The sequence below is a fragment of the Semicossyphus pulcher genome, unplaced genomic scaffold (genome assembly GCF_022749685.1).
Source record: "Semicossyphus pulcher isolate SPU_LCO1_2020_fin unplaced genomic scaffold, fSemPul1.0.p SCAF_10, whole genome shotgun sequence".
Lineage (NCBI taxonomy): Eukaryota > Metazoa > Chordata > Actinopteri > Labriformes > Labridae > Semicossyphus > Semicossyphus pulcher.
Genome location: NW_027211604.1, coordinates 22326915 through 22343707, shown reverse-complemented (window position 1 = coordinate 22343707; position 16793 = coordinate 22326915). Strand labels below are relative to the sequence as shown.

Below are 16793 nucleotides of genomic sequence, written 5' to 3'. Positions count from 1 at the left end.
GTTATTTTCTCAAAACACTGAACTAAGCTGATGACGCACAAACTTAACAATACTCGATCTAAACAAAAGGCGGACAAGAAAAACTCCTCAGTCCCGGCCTGACAGCAGCAGCAGCACTAACTGTGAAGATATGAATCACGATTGATTTTTGCTGCTACTCGCTTCATCCTTTGTGACAAGCTTTGTGGGAAAGTCTGTTAGACATTTCATCAATATTTAGAGCTGAAATGTGACAATTTCTCAGTTGTTCCTCGGTTTGTTGTAATGCAGGGATTACAAATGTAGAGTTGTTTTTTTAAAGGCTTTTCATGTAAAACCAGCGACATGAAAACAGACACAAACAAGGATAATGAATACAAAAGAGCAAAAACATCTCTAAGAAACAGATCCAGTGTGTGCGCGCGTGTGTGTTTTTGTGTGCTCCCACATGAGTATGTAGGCGTTTGAATGAAAGGGCAGTCTGCAGACGAAGGAAGAGAATGAAGGACTGCAGTGAAGTGTTAAGGTAGGTTGTAGTGTAGGCGGCTCTGAATAAACAGGTCTTGGATCTGCAATTGAATAGTGAGACAGCGTCTGATTCACTGATAAGGGCAATTTCTATGGAGGGAGGTGCTGCCTTAGAAAAAGACTCTTATGTAGCTATTTCCTTTAATATGTGTGGGCTGACAGGGATGGATACGACAAGGTATGACTACACTTATAGAGAGGAAGTAAATCCACAATGTATCAGCGCGTGAGGTCAGCTGGAAGCTGTAACGCTCTCGTATGTGAAAACAGTACACTAGCACCTTTGACACAGCATCTGAAAGAACACAATAAACAAGACTGCACGGGTGATGCTTCTGATGCTGGGTTGGAAAATGTGCCCATAACTATGTAATTCTTATCTCTGTTAAGTGAAACAAGGGTGCAGTGGTTGGCGCTGTCGCCTAGTTTGAATCCCGGTTTGGACGTAGGGGGCCTTTCTGTGTGGACTTTGCATGTTCTTCCCGTGCATGCGTGGGTTCCCTCCGTTCTTCCTCCCACAGTCCAAAGACATGCTCGTTAGGTTCATTAGTGACTCCAAATTGCCCATAGGTGTGAGTGTGAGGTTGTCTATCTCTATGTGTCAGCCCTGTGAAAGGCTGGTGACTAGTTCAGGGTGTACCCCCTCCTCTCGCCCAATTTCACTTGAAACTGCTACACAGGTGTACTAAAAAGCCAACCGTCATCGTCGAGAAGGCAATACCATTGACGTATGGGAATAACTGCGTACATTTTTCCCCCAGTCTCTCTCAACACGCCTTTGTAAAAACCCGGTCCTGAGAATATGTGCACTGTGCAAAGAACACAGACTGTAAAGTTAGAAAAACTTGGATAGCGATGCTGAGCTGAAGCCAACTCTGAAGGAAGCAAATGGCCCTTTTTGGCCACAGTAACTTTACAAGGAACCCGTGAACTTCCTCAAGAACTCTTCCAATTTGTTGAATGGAACAAACTTCGGCCAAATTCGCTGCCCCTGTAAAAAATCCTGCTATCAAGGCGGTATTCTAGGCAAAGACCAAGTGTACTGCAGTGGAATTTGCAGTGCTCAACACTACTGATGAGTGAAACAGACACCTTACAACATTCAGCGCGTATGAGACATTCATTCAGCAATCTAACCAGCAGTTGTTGAGAGATCCTGCTGTGCACCACCTAGACAATTAAGTAGACAAGCAGATGGCAGAGGACAAGCAAGAACCGACAGCGTCTGAACACAGGGGGATGTAAAACAGGCCTCAGATCAGCCGTTACCTGCTAAGACAACAAATTGGAAAAGTCAGGTGTGAGTGAAAACACTTAGAAGCGGTGATGTGGACGTTGACAAAGTGTTGTCAGCTTTCAAGGCTGCTGCGTTTGAGGTCCAGGAGATTGACAGGGAACTTGTCAGCTGTTAATGGGTTGTTTCTGTTGAAATTCTGAGTAAGAATCAACATGTCAGTTGTCTTTAGAGAGATGTAAAGTTCTAAATTGGCCTTTAATTTATCAGCCTCTGATAGGATTAATAATGGGAAAAGAGCGAGGACTGCATCTCTCTGTACAGACGGGCCTCCTGCAGAGAGCACTTCTGGATAATTTTATGGTTGTGTGGTGATGTGCTGAGGCATAAATAGCTGTAAGAGGACCTGCAGTTGAAGTAGACTATCTCGCTTTGCCTGATTTTAGCTGCACTGCGATGCTCTTGCATGAGGGTGCAGAGAGTTCTTTATTCAGCCGAGCTGAGAGGAGCTAAAGAAAGAGGCAGGGTGTTGCTTTGTGACATTTGAAATTGCACATAATAGGGATGCATGGTTATTTTATATTTGCATCAGGCGGACTAAAAAAAAGTGGATGACTGATGTTTGTTTGTACTGCTGCAGGTAAGGCTGGCCTCATAACTCATGCTTTTATTCTGAAAGGGCCTGTACAGACTCGGTGTACTAGGGTGTCTTTTAGCTATTTATAATTGTCATTTAAATAAATTGTAGTGGTTAATTTACACATTTTATAGTTTATTAACATATCTTGAATACATTTATCCTTCCTCCATGATGTTTATTTGCATACACAACATACACAATATACTGTGTGAAATGTTGCGTTATTTACTATTCTAGGAGTCAGAGCGAAACAAAACGTACTGATTAAAATTGAATGTCATGCATAAATCATACATTTTTCTGCTCGCTTGTAAATGGCTGTTTGTGCAGTGGAAGAAATGCATCGGATATGTAAATGCATAAAATTATGTGTTAAGAACACTTATTTTTACTCTGCAGAATTACAACTAGAGACTGACACACTCATCAGTATAAAGAAAGCATATGGACTTTAAGGAAGTGTCAGGATGATGATAAAGGACTTTGAGAGAGGATAAAAGCAGAGGAAAAAAAGATGAACAACCATTTATTGTTCTGTTACAAAGATTCCTCTGAGAGCAGTATACAGAGACTACAGTGTGTTGTTCTGTCAGGCAGAGTAAATGGATTATAGATGTGTATCAGGCAGAAAAACCTTTTTACTCCACCCTTAAGGTGTGTTCACAAAGAGCATACTTTCTCCTCCAGCTCTTCCTGTCCTCTCCCTATGCAATCTATTGTTTTTTACCACTTGCATAATATGGTCAATAAAAGTTAACTAGGACCAACTTTTGCTCTAAGACAACATCATCCAGCAGGCTGCTGCATTGGAAGTCCACATTTATTATACATTACTTTGAAATTGAAATGTGGCTCGCTCAATGGTAAGCACTTTTTTTGAGTCCTGGCTGTTCTGATTGACTGTTTGTGACTACACCTACAAAAAGCACTGCATTATGATGTAACCCATGGTAGTCATGAGCAAATTTGAAACCAATGTGCTGCAATTTTATACGCTCAGAGTGACTTCTCCTGCAGTCCAGCATGTTGGATGTCAGGTGTATGTACAGGAGTATAAAGAACGATATAGTCTAATTAGGGTGATGGTTCAGGGCGATAGATTGCTCAACCAAGACTTTCACCTGGGGGACCGAATCATGAGTCCCGTTTGTTACAGAACAGTTATGAGTGTAGCCCACACAATGATGCGTTTCCTAAACTTATACAAGTAGTATTGGTGCCTATCCCAAACTAAACAGGCTGTTTTTCATTTAAGGCATAACCTCAAAGATTTTCTTGCCTCTGTAAACAGGCCTCTAGGAAAAAAACCCACCTTTGAAATAATAATCTCAAAGATTTTCATATAAATAAATGTCTGTTAAGTCACTATCTGTCGCCGAATGAGGTAACACAATGGTGATTGAGCCTATGGCCCACTGATGAAAGCCTTTGCATTTGCAGTATTACAGAGCGGGTGTCTGTGACTGGCGACTTTCGTGGAAAAAAATCACAAGCGGCGCCCAGTTAGTGACGCGTTTTCCATCAGCCAGCAGTGGAGGCCAGAGAGGGTAGGCGGAGCTCAGCGGCTGCTTTTTCGGTCTCTGCAAGTGTTGCGAGTAAACAGTAATCTACTATGGCTGAACAAACAAAGAAAAGATCGATGACTACAGATACAACTTCAGAAACAGTCTAAAAAGGAAAGCGACCGTCAGCAAGGAAAAGCAAGAGTCATAACCGTTACAAAGGGAGCCAACCGTAAACAACGGTTAAATTGGAAAGTTTACTCCTGCAGTTACTGTTTATCGCCATAGGTGCCGCCATAGAGAACGCAACTGAAATCTTTGCGATTGAATCTTTAAGTAGTGTTAGAAAGAAAGAAACAGACCTTGAACACACAGAGACACTGCCCTGTGCAACTGTAGAAGACTCCTAGGGGGCGGGGTCATAAATAAGCATCAATATTGATGACCTAGGATGAGGGCTTGCTGGACATTTGTAGGACTGCATACTTCCCATTGTCCATAACTTTTAGTAAGATATCATTTGAATCTTTGTGTGAGGATATGTTGCTTAAAGAAAGAAAAGATTCAGCAGTTGAAGAATTAGAGGTTGAAATGAATGACTTTTTAGCAAGAGGGGAGAAACAATTAACTTTGTAATGTAGTTTTCACATATGGAATAACCACAGCTACAGTGATCCAAATGCAATGTTTGCTCCAATTCTTATCTGCCCATATTAAATATTCTGAACAATAATACCATCCCCACTGTGGCTGCCTGAGGAGCAAACAGAGCCTGAGGATGATGTGCATCTCGATTTATATTGGCATATTCATTATAATAAAGAGTCACCATTGTCATTGTAGAGTTTAGAAATTCAGATCAATTAATTATTGACTCTGTAGTTATTAAGCTCGTATGCTCTCCCTCTCATCTTCTCCTCTCTTTGGAGGATGTGGAGGCAGTAAAGTGAGAGATCTTGGCAGCAGACACTGTATTCTAATGGATTTAATATTGCATCCATGCACAGCTGAGAAACCACAATATGTGTGCTCTGCACTCGTTCCAACTGGATTTTTGGTGTGTCATGTACAGACACAGCAACAACAAACCTCCCAGCTTTAAAACTAGTGACATTATTGGCTTTTACCAATATAAACTTACAGGACTCTGAGTAGATGTCTGAGGCCTTGGAGCGAGGGCTGTGAGTCATCCTGTACAATTCACTAAAATCTTACCTGGAGCAGCTACAATGTGACGCCCTGAAGGCTGAGAACCACACCAAACTCCTTTATGTGTTGCTTGAGTCATGATGATCCCACACATCCTGACTGCTCCAGCCAACAGAGACGAAGACCACGTAAAAGGACGTGCTGCTAGCTCCGAGCTATTTCTGTCTCTCTCAATGTCTACATGCATGTTCTACTTTTTAAATCAATTAAAGCCGTTTTTTCAAGGGGCTAAATTGACTTATTTCCATCATGTGAGCCATTACAATGGACTGGGCCTGATTCACTTAGTGCAGCGAGCAGCCTGTGAAGATGGTGAAGCTCCAGATGGAGACATGTTAGCGAGGTAGAACTCTGAGTTAAGATTTAATACCTCGCTTGACAAGAGTTAATGTCTGAGCCTGAATATAAGGCTTCAGATAACTGTCAATTTAACATCATTACCCAGATGGGGTTCTCAACTGATGACGTATTGGTGATATTAATTCTATATCTGGATAAAAGAACTTTTCTTCTCTAATTACTGTTATCAGCAGTTGAAAGCAACACCATTACTTTCCTTATTACTTTGACTGTATATAGAGGAACGACTTCCTGGACGCAAGAGAACTTAAGTCATTACTGGAAATAAACCCAGCATGTTGATAGTGTGATTACTACAGACTGAATATAAGAAGTGGATTTAGCCCATTAGATATCACAGATTTCACTTTGAATCCTAGAGTTTGGTACCATCTTGCTTTATGGAGCCAAAAACAGCCATATTTGGATGAGAAGTGTAGCTACACATTGGTACGTCTCATAAACTCAGTGGGGGAAATTTTAATGAGGCAATACATGTAGTGATAATTAGGGTAATTTCTAATTAGTTTCTATACTTTATGCTATGCTGGCCATTAGAAATTAAGCATGTTCAAGGCAATTCAGCTTTGGCTTCACTTTTGAAACAATGAGGAAGAATGTTTTTTTAAATAATCAACTTAAAATTAAGAGACCACTGCAAAAAAAGTTCTCTGGTTCTTCTAATTACAGATTTGTGTTTGTTCGTTTTATTGTTTACAACATTTCTCACTACTTCCAAATCAAATATTCTCATTTAGGTCTTTTGTTTGCAGAAAATGACGACTGGTTAAGAAAACCAAAACATGCAAAAAAATATGTTTTTCAGACCTTGAATAATGCAAAGAAAACAAGTTCATGCTCATGTTTATACAACAGAATACTAATGTTTTAACTTAGTAAGAGTTCAAATGTTCAAGGTCACGTTAGGCACTCTTGGCGCAAAAATTCAAGCAGCTCAGGTTATTTCGAAGGCTTGTGAACATCCATCTTCCTCTTGATCACATTCAGGAGGTTTTCAGTGGGGTTCAGATCTAGACTGGGCGGGCCATGACATGAAGAGAGAGATGCTGATTTAAGGAACATTTGGTGTGGTCTCTTCCTTTTTTCCGGAGTTGTAGTTTATGGTGTATGCTTTTGTGTGTTACATATTGTGTGCACTGAAACAAAGACCGCTAATGCTCAACATCTGTAGCTACAGTAAAAACAAAGTCAGATCTCTACTGAGTACATGAAGAGTGTCCTGTAATCCCACAACAACACATAAGCTTATTAATACAGAAGAGTGATATCAAACAACATTAAACTTATTTCTATATCGAGTGGTGCAAAATTTTGTGTCAAAGCATTTTCTTATTGTAGCTGCAACCAATCAGATTTGCCTCTCAGTAAATCGTAATGCTGGACTGTTTTGATGCCACTTCTGTTGTCTGGTTCTGCTGCTGACTCTGGAACAAACGGTTGAAGAGAAAACACTTTTGGAACTAAAATCAGTCATTCATTCACACATTGGCTTGATCAATCATGTCTGAGTCTAAATATTAGCAAGAAAAAAGGTATGTTTTCAAATAAAACCACGGTTCAACCTCCTCACCCTGATATTCTCATCAAAGGTGAAAGCATTGAAATAGTCACTGATTTTAAATATCTAGGCCTGATACTGGGTCCAAACCTTAACTTTAAGAAAGTACAAAGTACAACTTGGCAAATTTTAGACATAGACAAACTGTCTGTCTTTGGATGCAGCCAAGATATTTATGCATGCGATGATCCTTTCTTATATGTCTGATTGCACAACATGTTGGGGGCAGGCTGGTGAAACAGCCATAAGACCTCTTGAGTCCTTATCTAAACAAACTCTAAAAGCTCTGGACAAAAAGCCATTGCACTCCCATCACTGTAGAGTGCTGGAGAAATAAAGTTTACTGAGCTTTGAGAATTTTAGATTATTTTCAAATTTGTGTCTGGTTTAGCTATTCAGCTCTGTACTCATTGACCTTGCTTCCCATCTTAAAGTCTTTATGGCTTGATTTTATTTGACAAGCATGCAATCAGGATTTCTGTGCATTCTGTGCTGCTGTGTGTAGCTTTGCATTTTTGGTGTGTTCTTTCTCGTGTAACTTTGTTGTATACTTTACTCTGTACTGTTTGTTATTGTCCCGATTTTTCTTTTGTGTTGACCTGCCAAGGGACTACAGATGTGAATTAGCTTAAAGCTATAATCTGGTACTGTGCATCAAATGGTGACATTTATGTTTTAAACTGTACATGGTCCCTTTTAAATAAAATCAATAAAATATAATACAATTAGTGAGAGAAAGGCTGTAGTGAAAATATTAAAGGCCTGATGTCAGCTCAACAAAATAATCAGTTATCAAATGACTTATGAAACACCCTGTGCGATATTTTTATAAATGCATTTTAAAACCTTTGACTAAATTATGAATAAAATATAACAGCCTGTTATTACTGACTGCTATAATAAGATGGCACTGACTGTAGAGGACATTTCTTCTTTATCTGTCCACAGTGTTCTTTTTAGATGGCAGCAAGGATGTTAAAGGTCTCTGGTACATAAAACAAAGTTTAATTATGATCTATACTTATCTTAATAAAATCACTTTATGTAATAACTAAATACGCATTAACCGGGTTTTATTTTGTCAATGAATTTGTATTTGATTGACAGAAGCCATCAACATTTGCAGCTACAACATTTGTGCCCACACACCAAGCTTAATTGGAACACTATTTGATGTAATGGCTTTGGTTCAAATGAGTGCCAGTTTTCCCCTCCAGCTGTGAGGAATGTATGTATTTTTTTTTAATCTCACACGATTATGAGAACCATACAGGATAGAGAACATCTGCACTAAAAAAGAAATGCCAAGTTCTCTTCGTTAAAACAAACAAGGAGATCAAATGTTACTGAGGGCAGTTAGTAAGACAGAGTTCTTACTTCATGTTTGCACATTATCCAACTTGTTCCCACAATATTAACAGGGTTTAAGGACTGTATTAAAATACTGGTGACTGTACGAGCACAAACATCTCTTTCTCTAAGTATTAATGAATAAGCAATTAATTAGGGGTACAAGGAATATGAGTAAATAGTGCCCTGCTATTGTACTTTGGCTATTTTTATCTGCAGTGATGACGACAAGAGAGGTGCACTGAACAAACCATTCACACTTTTTGAATTGTAAAAAGCACTAAAAGAGAAAAAACACGGAGAGTGACTGATAAATAATACATCATTTTCTAAGTAATAATAGAGCAGAAAGAAAAAGCGAAATTGCAGAGTTGATGATTGGCGGTTTAATTGAAGGGCAATAATAGAGGCACCTTTTTGTCTGTTTTGTGCTGGCTGGATGAATGAAGGTACAATTAAGGGCCTTGGATACCTTTTTAAAAGTATCTGATGAGGGTGCCTGACATGGTCAAAAGCCGTCCTGGAAAAAACATCTTATGAATCCTATACTGGCATATAAACAGTGATTGTGTAAAACCAAAAGCTAGCTAAATGTGAAAGCTTTTTAGGGGGCCAAAAAGGATATACTGTCATTACTCGGAAGAAAGTTAAAGCTTTCCAACTTTGGGAGTCCCAAGGTCTAAATCAAACTAAAAGTTAGTGTAAAGAGTCAGATACAACAGTGTCGTCAGCATAAAGTGAAAAAAAAACATACACCTTTTTGAATTTACCAAGAAGAATATGAAAAAAGCAAAGGACCTAAGATGGATCCCAGAGGGACTCCACATGTGAAAGTAGTCAATGAGAATGAGAAATTATCCATGTGATGTTCTCACTGAAGGAGCAACCAGATTTTGATATCAATCCCGAGTACATTCTACTGTTGGTCCATCTTTATCACAAGCTCCACTGTTGAATCAAGTTGTCAATTTCAAATTAGAGATTGATTTAAATAAACAACAGGGTAAAAACCTGTGTAAAAGTAGTTTGCAGTGTAAGGCTCAGTGGAGAGGTAAAGTAAATGGAGAGGAATCAGACAAAAGCTGCTTGACTCCAACTGCTATAATCAATATTATCAGTCTCCCCATATTATCATTATAGGTGTTAATGGTAATAATACACCTGTTGACTTAAACTGTACAATTATAATCATCAGTCTGTGGCTCAGTGGTAGAGTTGGTCGTCTCTTATTCGAAAGGATGGGGATTCGATCCCTGACTGCTACAGTCACATGTTGAAGGGATTGAGCAATTGAACCCCCAAATTGCTCCCAAAGGCATAGCCATCAGGTATGAATGTGCATAGATCCTGATTGGAGGCCTTTGTCATCAGTGTGTGAATGAGTGTGTGAATGGGTGAATGTGACATGTAGTGTAAAAGCGCTTTGAGTGGTTGAAAGACTAGAAAAGCGCTATATGAGTACAGGCCATTTACCATTACTATGTTGTTCTTGCTACTATTACACTTTTGTACCATTATTATTGACTAACCAAAAATGTATTATCTGTTGTTGTTGCTGTTGCTCTCTTTGCCTGTCTCCATCCTACATCTCCCTCTATCCCACTTTTCGGCCCATCCGGTCGAGGCAGACGGCTGTTCAACATGAGCCTGGTTCTACTCGAGGTTTCCGCCTGTTAAAAGTTTTTCTGCCAAGTACTGCTCATGGTGGATCCATGTTGGGTCTCTGTCTAAATAATATAAAAAAAGAGTACCGTCTAGACCTGCCCTTTTTGTGAAGTGTCTTGAGATAGCTTTGGATTAGGCGCTATATAAATAAAAATGGATTGATTTAAGACTGAGATTTGAAAGGAGATAATCAAAAATATTTTAACAGTTTCAAGGGTATTACAGGGGTAAATTAATACATTGATGAAATTGATTGTGGGGTCATTTTTATTTTATTATGCAAAGTAACCGATTCTTGCACTAACCTGTCTCTGATAAATACTGAACCAAATACTGACATTTTTATTTGTATTATTTAATTTTTAGTCTTTTTATTCTAACTAACTGTCAAGGCATATCAAAGCATTAAGGTAGATTAAAGCTTTCAGAAATGGCCCCTTTTGAGCTACCTGCATCGTCGTAGTTGAAGTATAAAACCACTGACCGAGTGGCTGTATTTGACGACATGGGAATGAGAATGGACTGGCATATCCTACACTTGCCATACCATCATCTAATTAACCTTTTAAATGCAAATTTAATTCAGGTCTTTTTCCATGTCAGAAAAATGTCATCAGATCATTGGCCTTTTGCACTCTGTTGTAACCTTTTTTGTTTGCTTATGTTTTGTATTCTGGTGACCTTTTGTCAGTTTCTTCAATGCACGACATTTATTTTATGACTAAATGCCAACAGTGCTCGGATAACATATACATTGTACATGTAAGTTATTCGTGCTGCATAAATATAAAACCCTGTTTTCACTGCACACTGTCACCAGCTCAAATATTGGTCTCCAAAGTGTTTAACTTTCTAACATTCTTCCAGATCTAATCAGAGAAATGCCCTATTGAGGTACACTCAGTCACAGTACTGCTGAAGCTACTGCAGCATTGGCAGCGGAAGCAACAAGAAAAATCAATGGTGAGAAAGAGCAATAAGGGATTTAGCAAACAAATTAAATCATGGAAATTGGTATATCCAGTATTTGAGAGAGAAAAATCATTTTCCCTGGTTGGCTAGGCAGCAGCCAAAGTCCAGTAGCAGAGCAGTATAGAGAATAACCACCATAAATCAAGATGGCCTGATGCCCACTCTGCTGTCCAGCGCTCCTGCCAAGACCGGCTCCTCTGATGCCCACTTTCAATACAAGCTATTCAGGCAGACAGATAGAAAGAGTTATAGCTGCTGACTGCAGCCATGGCTGTCAGAGCCCCCACTTCATCACAACAAACACAGGAAAGGGAATCAGTGAGGATGACACCTGCACACTCATATTTACTGTATATTCAATCTAAATTGGCTTTTCTGTTAACATTAGTTATGGTTCAGTTAATGCATTCCACCTCCAATATGCTGGGTATTTGGTTGATTATTTACTATTTAGTAATCAATCAGTGCTACTTTGTTGGCCATAGGAAGCCTCTAAACAGTATTGATTCAGCTGCAACATTAATCTACTCCGATCTAGTAGCTCCTTGATAAAGGGTGGTTTTGCTCTTCAGCTCTGCTGCTCTACATACAAATATAAATGAAAAAAGCACTTAAGTTAAACATTTTTTACATTGTATTGTATTGACTTTTGCAACAGTTAAATATTTAAAACTGTTTTGGCATGGCACGTTTACTCTATTACACACACATATTGGGATTCATTAGCATTTTATTTAGATGTGCCCTAGAGGTTTGAATATAAAAGTAGAGTGTGTTTTGCAGGCTTTTTGTTGAAGCCTACGGTTAAAAAAAAAGAGCAGCTCACTGCGCCTTTTTTTTTCTACTGGCAACCATTAAGGCAACCACCGAATCATTAGCTGTCATTAACCTAATCGTTATATTGTAAACTTACAGAAGGCCCGCCTCTCCTTTCATCCGATTGGACAATGAGAAAAAATTACGTTGGGCGCTTTTCTGCTTCGAGTTGAAGTTTTTTCAACTTGAGGAGCTCGGAGCATTTCCTCAAAAATGCGAGGCGCACACAGCGGAAAAACGCGAGGCACCCTGCAACGCAAAAGCAGCGCGCAAAAAGCGCCCTTATCAATGAAGGCAATTTAAAAAAAGCCACCCCCAGCTGCTAAAACACGTCCTGTCTGATCGGGCCCTAAGACTACTAAAACTTATATATAAAACTTATATGAAAATGAGTCATAAAGCAAGCTCAAAACACAGCTAGCTTGGTATCTTGTTAGCAAAGTTACATTCATCTTTGATGTGATGTACGTTTTCTTTGTGCTTTACAAAAGAAGATAGATCGTTTATACAGCAGTGTTGAGCTTGCTAGCTTAAAAAGCAAAGGGCACCGCTTTCATAAACTGTGACATAAATAACATTTGGCGCATTTATAAATCAAATCCGATGCTCCCTTTTAATGAGAATGACTTATCAAAGACTTATATTTTTACAGTAGTATGTCTAGTAGTCTCTTATATTGTCATCAAAGAGAACAGTCTATGAAAAACACAGGCTAGTAGCTAGCAGTTAGCTACTGTTACACACATACAGCTGGCTCATTTACTTGCTTAAGCTAGGACTGCCATTTCAGCTGATCATGAATCATTGGCAGCTGTCTGCTCTTGGCTCAAAATTTCACTCAAAATTATTATGTGATTATTTATTTCATTCCTTCTCATATTTTAAGCCTTATTAATATGGAACGCTTCTACCCTTATACTGTGCATACCGTCTCACAGATATGACTTACTTTCATACTTCAATTTAACATAGAAGGCTCCTCAAATGTCCTTTATGTCCTCAAAAGTCTATTTGCAGCTTCAGTTTAACTTTGCATTGGGGTTGTAGGTTTGAAGTCTATATATCTGCAGGATGGGCTGAGTTTCATTGGCAGCAGCTCAATGCAAAGAGAAAGAAAGACAAAGGATATTGGATTGTAATTAAGTGGTGAGTGAGAAGAAGAACGTTTCTGATAAAAGAGAAACTGTGAGTCGGCCAAGAGTACTGTATGGTGTTGTATCAATGCTTTTAAAATGATGGTTTTACTTTAACTATAGGGACAGGGAATAAAATTATCATTATTCCAAAAAACAAACAGCAGCTCCAGGAAAATAACACCTCATACATGAGGAGATTAGAAAACAAAAGGTCTTCTCACTACAATAAAAAATATCACCAGACAACAGGAAACAAGAAGGCCTCTGCCAAGGCCTGCAAGTGTAACCACTGTACAGATCCTAAACTGTAAGAACATGTCGGGCCTATAGCTAAAGCGTCATTGATCCCAGCTACTAATGTATGATTACCTTATAAAGTGGAACTACTTTACATACTTACATTTTCGAACAGCAGAAAATACATTATTATTATCTACATCATGTCTTTAATTAAGTCTTTTAATAAGTAGCCCATCAGTGACCTTTCAGCTCTGTCTGGGTCTCCACCAATTCCAATAAGAATATCTGCCCTTTAACATGTAGATGTTTGACTTTAGTTACCAAATAGTCTCATTAGATTTATTGTAGATATAAAACCAACAAATAAAATCTGCTTGAGCTAAGACACACATTTGGTTGGTGTTTCATTCTTGGACTGTTTGTTGGCAATATGCTTTAGAAATAATTAAAGCTTTCTGAGATGAAAATAGATGTAAATATCTCTCTGACAGAGAACTGTGGGATGTGTTAAGTTGCTTTTCCACTGTCTTATTGCCAGTACGTGTAGGCTGACACAAGAATAGGCTGTTGTAAAAATATTCATCCTTAACAGTCTATCATTGAATTAGAAAACATATTGAAAAAACTGTCAACTAGTCTACATTGATCTGCTTTTTCTAGCCCAGATAGTGACAACTGAGCACTCAATGATGTATAAGGACAAAATGCCAATATGACCACAATGTATGAGATCCGTTCTGCTATTTGGGTCATTTATGTTAGTCTATTCAAAGGTCTGAGGCTGTGTTATGTATTCACTGCTAAACTTTAATTGCAAGTTTACTCAGTTCATTCAAGGACTTCTTACTGAATTTCTCTTTCAAATTCATGCAAAGTAAAATCAAAGAAAATGTGTTTAAATAACCCATTTAGAGGCTGCAAATTAACGTCATCATGGCGGCTCACCTTGGCTTTGTTAATGGTGCAGTGCAGTGCATTGTTCTCCTGGTCGTACTGCAAGCTGAATTCCAAGGTCCCCAATGTAGCTGTGAAGACAGAGAAGAAAGAGAGACGGAAATTAGCAGCTGGAAAAGAAGTCTTCATGACGCACCAAAAGCCGCGCTTGGGGGAGAAGAAGCCCAAATCTGCCTGCCTCTTTTTAGCGTTTAATATAATGGTATTCTTGGGACTGACATTTAATATTACCAATGATAATAAACATAGAGACGATCACACAAGAATTAGATATTTACAAAATTGGTACATTGTACAAGTTTTGTGTTTTATTTTTCTGTGTCCCTGCTGGTGTCAATTTAACAAAGTGCAACTAAGCCTGCATACATAACCAACCTTACTGTCTGTTAGGATCAAATTCATTTACTTGCATCTGTATATAAAGTCTCATCTTTTCTACTCAGATTGTTCATCTGTCCATCGACCAGTCATCAACAGCAACAGCACTGTTAGCTGCTTATCAGTGACAAAGAGGCGATTTGGAAAAATGGTATAAATCCTTCTGGGCCTGTCGTGCTTTGGGCTGGTACTCTTGGCTACAGTGGGAAAGTAAATGAGTTAACCCTCTCCAATTTGATTTATTGCACATAATGTGGTCACATTCGACAGGTGAATAAGCAAGAAGTCAAAGGAAAAGCTAAGAGCAGGGACTAAAGTGTTTAGAAAGAAACACATAGTGTAGCATGATGCTGTCTAGTGCACTAAAAGGGACTGGGGTGCTGGTTTAGCTCAGTGGGTAGAGCAGGTGCCTTACATACAGAAGCTACAGTCCTCAGCGCAGCGGCTGCAGGTTTGATTCTCGCCCTCTTTTCTGCATATCATTCCCCACTCTCTCCTCCCAATATTTCCTGCCTTTCTTCAGCTGTCCTACCTAATAAAATAGAGCAAAATGGCCAAAAAAGTGACTGACATACTATTTTGTAATTAAAATGGAAAAAATTAATGGACATAATTAAATCGTCATTTTTAAACAGGCTTTTTAAGGCATTTTCTCATTAGCTGTCAATCTAAGCTGATTTACTTAAGATTCGTTAAGTTTAAATGTGCAATGGAAAAAATCTGAATATGAAAGTAACAATTTGATTTAAGTCAGCTTTTCCAAAAAACATTGTGCTGCTAAAATCCACTGACAAGTTTTCAAGCTTTGACAGAGCAGAGTAACACCAGTGGTTATAAGAACAGTGAGGACAAACCAGGAACACATTAAAGTGTGTTGGTGGAGACTGCATGACTTCCATGTAAAATGAGTTTCAAATGAGTCACGTTTTTTCTCGGGATGGATCTGGGTCAAATTTAGAGGTTTAACCGCTCTTAAGCATGTTCTCGCACTTGAGATGATCCACTCTGCATTGTTTACCTCTTGGACTGAAAGTAAGACCTGCTTCAGCTTTTCTTTACACTCAGAGGATAACACATCCTTTAGAAGCACTACAGTGCTGAGTACTGCTCTGAAATAATTTACGGTATGATCTCATCCTTCTGTCCTTTCAAAATGCCAAGTGACAAGGGACTCTCATTTCCTGGATTGATGAAATGTTGTTGGGATGCATTTAAACAACTTGAAAGAAAATGTGAGGGGTCACAGACTCTACAGCTTTGTGTTGTTGGCAAGAACAACCACTTTTGTTTCATTCACACTTTGACATTCAGAAAAGCAGTGAAAACAACATTAGTTTTATGGACTCGTAATTGTACTTTCAACTTCAACCTCCTCTGTTCTTCATCTCCTCTTAAGAAAATCCAAATAGATTCAGCTAAATGTAGTAGGTGACATAATGAAGCAGTTTGCTTCTATTTTAGTATAATTTTGGGCTATTTTTTGTTTGCTATGGCAATGTTGGTAAGACATCCAACTAATTTGGTCCAGACTGAAATATCTTCACAACAACTGGACTTCATTGCATCACATAATAAAAACACTATGTTGACTGTTGGTTGGAATAGGAGGAAGAAACAATGACGTCCGATCATCGCCTCTGTATACAGGCCTCTAGGGAAAAAAAACCTGCCTTTAAAGTAATAATCTCAAAGATTTTCATGTAAATAAATGTCTGTTAAGTCACTATCTATCGCCGAATGAGGAAACACAATGGTGATTGAGCCTATGGCCCACTGGTGAAAGCCTTTGCATCAGCAGTATTACAGACTGGAGGTCTGTGGCGACTTTCCCGGAAAAAATCACAAGTCTAGTCATCATCAAGTTTAGTCTGCCAGAGTGGGTAGGCGGAGCTAAGCAGCTGCTTTTCCGGTCTCTGCAAGTGTTGCGAGTAAACAGTAATCTACTATGGCTGAACAAACAAAGAAAAGATGGATGACTACAGATACAACTTCAAAAATGAGTGAAAATCCAAAGAAAAAGAAACAAATTCGACGCTCAGATGAAGGCAAACAGTCTGAAAAGGAAAGCGACCGTCAGCGCGGTCCAACACACGATACACACTAGCCCAAAAACACTTCTGCAAGTCAGTAGATAATTCCTTTTTGAGATACATTAACTTCCCGATACTAACACTTTGATTCGTTGTTAGATTTATGAAGCCCAAGAGCAGCCCTGTGACTGACTGGAGATCAGTCCAAGGTGAACCCTGTGTCTTGCCCAATGACAGCTTGG

The 16793-nt window shown here is 38.9% G+C and overlaps 1 protein-coding gene across 1 annotated transcript in view; it reads right to left on the bottom strand.

Moving 5' to 3' along the window:
- The window catches only part of doc2b (double C2-like domains, beta), a 171769-nt gene that overhangs the window by 73986 nt on the left and 80990 nt on the right, over positions 1–16793 (bottom strand). The window contains exon 2 of the mRNA XM_069672896.1: positions 14135–14214. Coding sequence (XP_069528997.1) covers positions 14135–14214 — 80 coding nt within the window. The remainder of the gene's footprint in view (positions 1–14134; positions 14215–16793) is intronic.